A 1,823-nucleotide genomic window follows, 5' to 3' on the forward strand; every position below is an offset into this window, starting at 1 on the left:
AAAAAATGCTCGAAAAAGCAATGTTTGGGAAATCCAGCAAGTATAGATACATTCCTGTGCTCTTATCATTATTGCTGTAATACGCGCCAAAAGACATACTTTTGAGGGAGGCGTAGTAATCCCAAGTTTGGAAACCACTGTATTAAGTAAATTGTGTAATGTAAAGTATTATTTTTTTGTATGTTTTCAGTTGCGAAAATCAATGCGAATATGGATTTTACGGGAAGGATTGCAAGGGGAAATGCGGTTGCGGCGACGGCGAGACCTGCGAATCGATCGGCGGTAGTTGCTCCAAATCGGATGTAACGAGCGCAAAGACGACGTCAACGACGACGCCGAAGAGCGTGGATCCTCCACGTCCACCCCAATTCGACGTGCACGTCCTGACGACCGACCGGATCACAACGATCCCACCCAACGTCACAGAAACCATCGTCTTGCGATCAATAACCGTTGCATCACCAGGAAACGTGTCTTCGGATGATGACGATGATGATAGACCCGAACTGGCGTCAATTCCAAACGGTTTGGCCATCACCATCTGCTCCGGTATCGCGGCCATCGCTATTCCAATTAGCGCGATGTACGTGATCTTCGTCCTGATGAGGCGACGCACAAACGACACCTCGACGGATTCCGAGTCCAAGCCGAAGAGCGTTTACCATTCCCCATTACCTGGTAAGAAACCAACAAGTATAAAAGCAGAAACTTGTACTTATTAGAGCTTTCGCTTTCAGATCCTCCAGCCTATCAAAACCAATTCGAAACGGAGATTCTGAGCAGCCTCAGCGCCAAAGGATGCATGGACCTTCTGTACGACCATCCACCATCAACAGGAAGCTACAGGGCTGCAGCAATACCCGAACCAGAATCCTCGGAACCTCTGTACGACGAGATACCTTGCTGGAACAATCCCATAGTTCCCGAAGAAACGCATTACGCAAACACCGACAACGAAGGAAACACGAGACTGTAACGCATCCCAAAAATTATTTGATTTACATCTATATTAAGTTATGTATATACTTTCTACTGTGACCAAAATAAAGATTTTCATACTTTTTAAGCATTAAAGAAATACAATTTACATTATCTTAACTCCTCATTCACGCCACAATCTTCGCAAATGCAAAACTTGGGCAGATAATAAAAATAATTAAACTTTACATTGTTTATTTTTTTTTTAAAGCAATTTACAAAAATAGGAAAACATATAGTAAAACTAAATTATATTACGAATACACAACATCTGAACCACTTAAGATCTCTTCGATTCTAAACTCGTTCATTTCCGCTATGCTATTCCTCATACGCTTCTTCTTCTGGCACTTGACGATCGTCGATAAAAGGAACAGGAATACCAGCATACTGACAGCAATTATAAGACCGAGCATACCCGAGGCGGACCTGTAAAACAAGAAAGAATTTTCTTAATAAATCTGCGTTTAAGGAATGTTCCGAATTCGTCTTACCAATTTATCGTTTTATCGCCTTTGTACTCTGACGGCTCCAAATAATTGTCGAACGAGAAATCGCAGATTTCCCCAATGAAGCCTTCCTCGCAGATGCACGTTCCGTCCACGCAAATCCCTTTGACGCATCCGAACGGGCACTCCTTCTCGCATATCTTCTTCTCGTTCAGTTTGTAGCCTTCTTGGCATTTGCAGACGCCTGGTGAAACGCACTCACCGTTGTCGCAGTGTGGATCGCAAATTGGATTGCTCTTGTATTTGTCTTTTGGATCTATACTGTATCCTGTATTTGGTGTGCAGACTTCAGGTTTTGAACAATAACCATTTACACAAGGTTTACTGCAAACTGGA

At 43.0% G+C, this 1,823-nt stretch overlaps 2 protein-coding genes across 2 annotated transcripts in view; one reads left to right on the forward strand and one right to left on the reverse strand.

The window, feature by feature from the left end:
• Nucleotides 1-166: 166 nt before the first annotated feature.
• On the forward strand, nucleotides 167-1,057 carry LOC108562081 (the record flags this gene model as incomplete). The annotated part of the gene is made up of 2 exons (XM_017920286.1): nucleotides 167-678; nucleotides 738-1,057. Coding segments are annotated over 2 exons (751 nt in total), but the record flags the coding sequence as incomplete, so codon positions are not given.
• Nucleotides 1,058-1,177: 120 nt separating this feature from the next.
• The window catches only part of LOC108562082 (fibrillin-1-like), a 3,642-nt gene continuing 2,996 nt past the window's right edge, over nucleotides 1,178-1,823 (reverse strand). The window contains exons 5-6 of the mRNA XM_017920287.1: nucleotides 1,473-1,818; nucleotides 1,178-1,407 (exon numbers count right to left, since the gene is read on the reverse strand). Coding sequence (XP_017775776.1) covers nucleotides 1,233-1,407; nucleotides 1,473-1,818 — 521 coding nt within the window. The 3' untranslated portion in view covers nucleotides 1,178-1,232. The remainder of the gene's footprint in view (nucleotides 1,408-1,472; nucleotides 1,819-1,823) is intronic.

This window comes from Nicrophorus vespilloides, unplaced genomic scaffold (genome assembly GCF_001412225.1).
Source record: "Nicrophorus vespilloides isolate i.1.1-1 unplaced genomic scaffold, Nicve_v1.0, whole genome shotgun sequence".
Lineage (NCBI taxonomy): Eukaryota > Metazoa > Arthropoda > Insecta > Coleoptera > Silphidae > Nicrophorus > Nicrophorus vespilloides.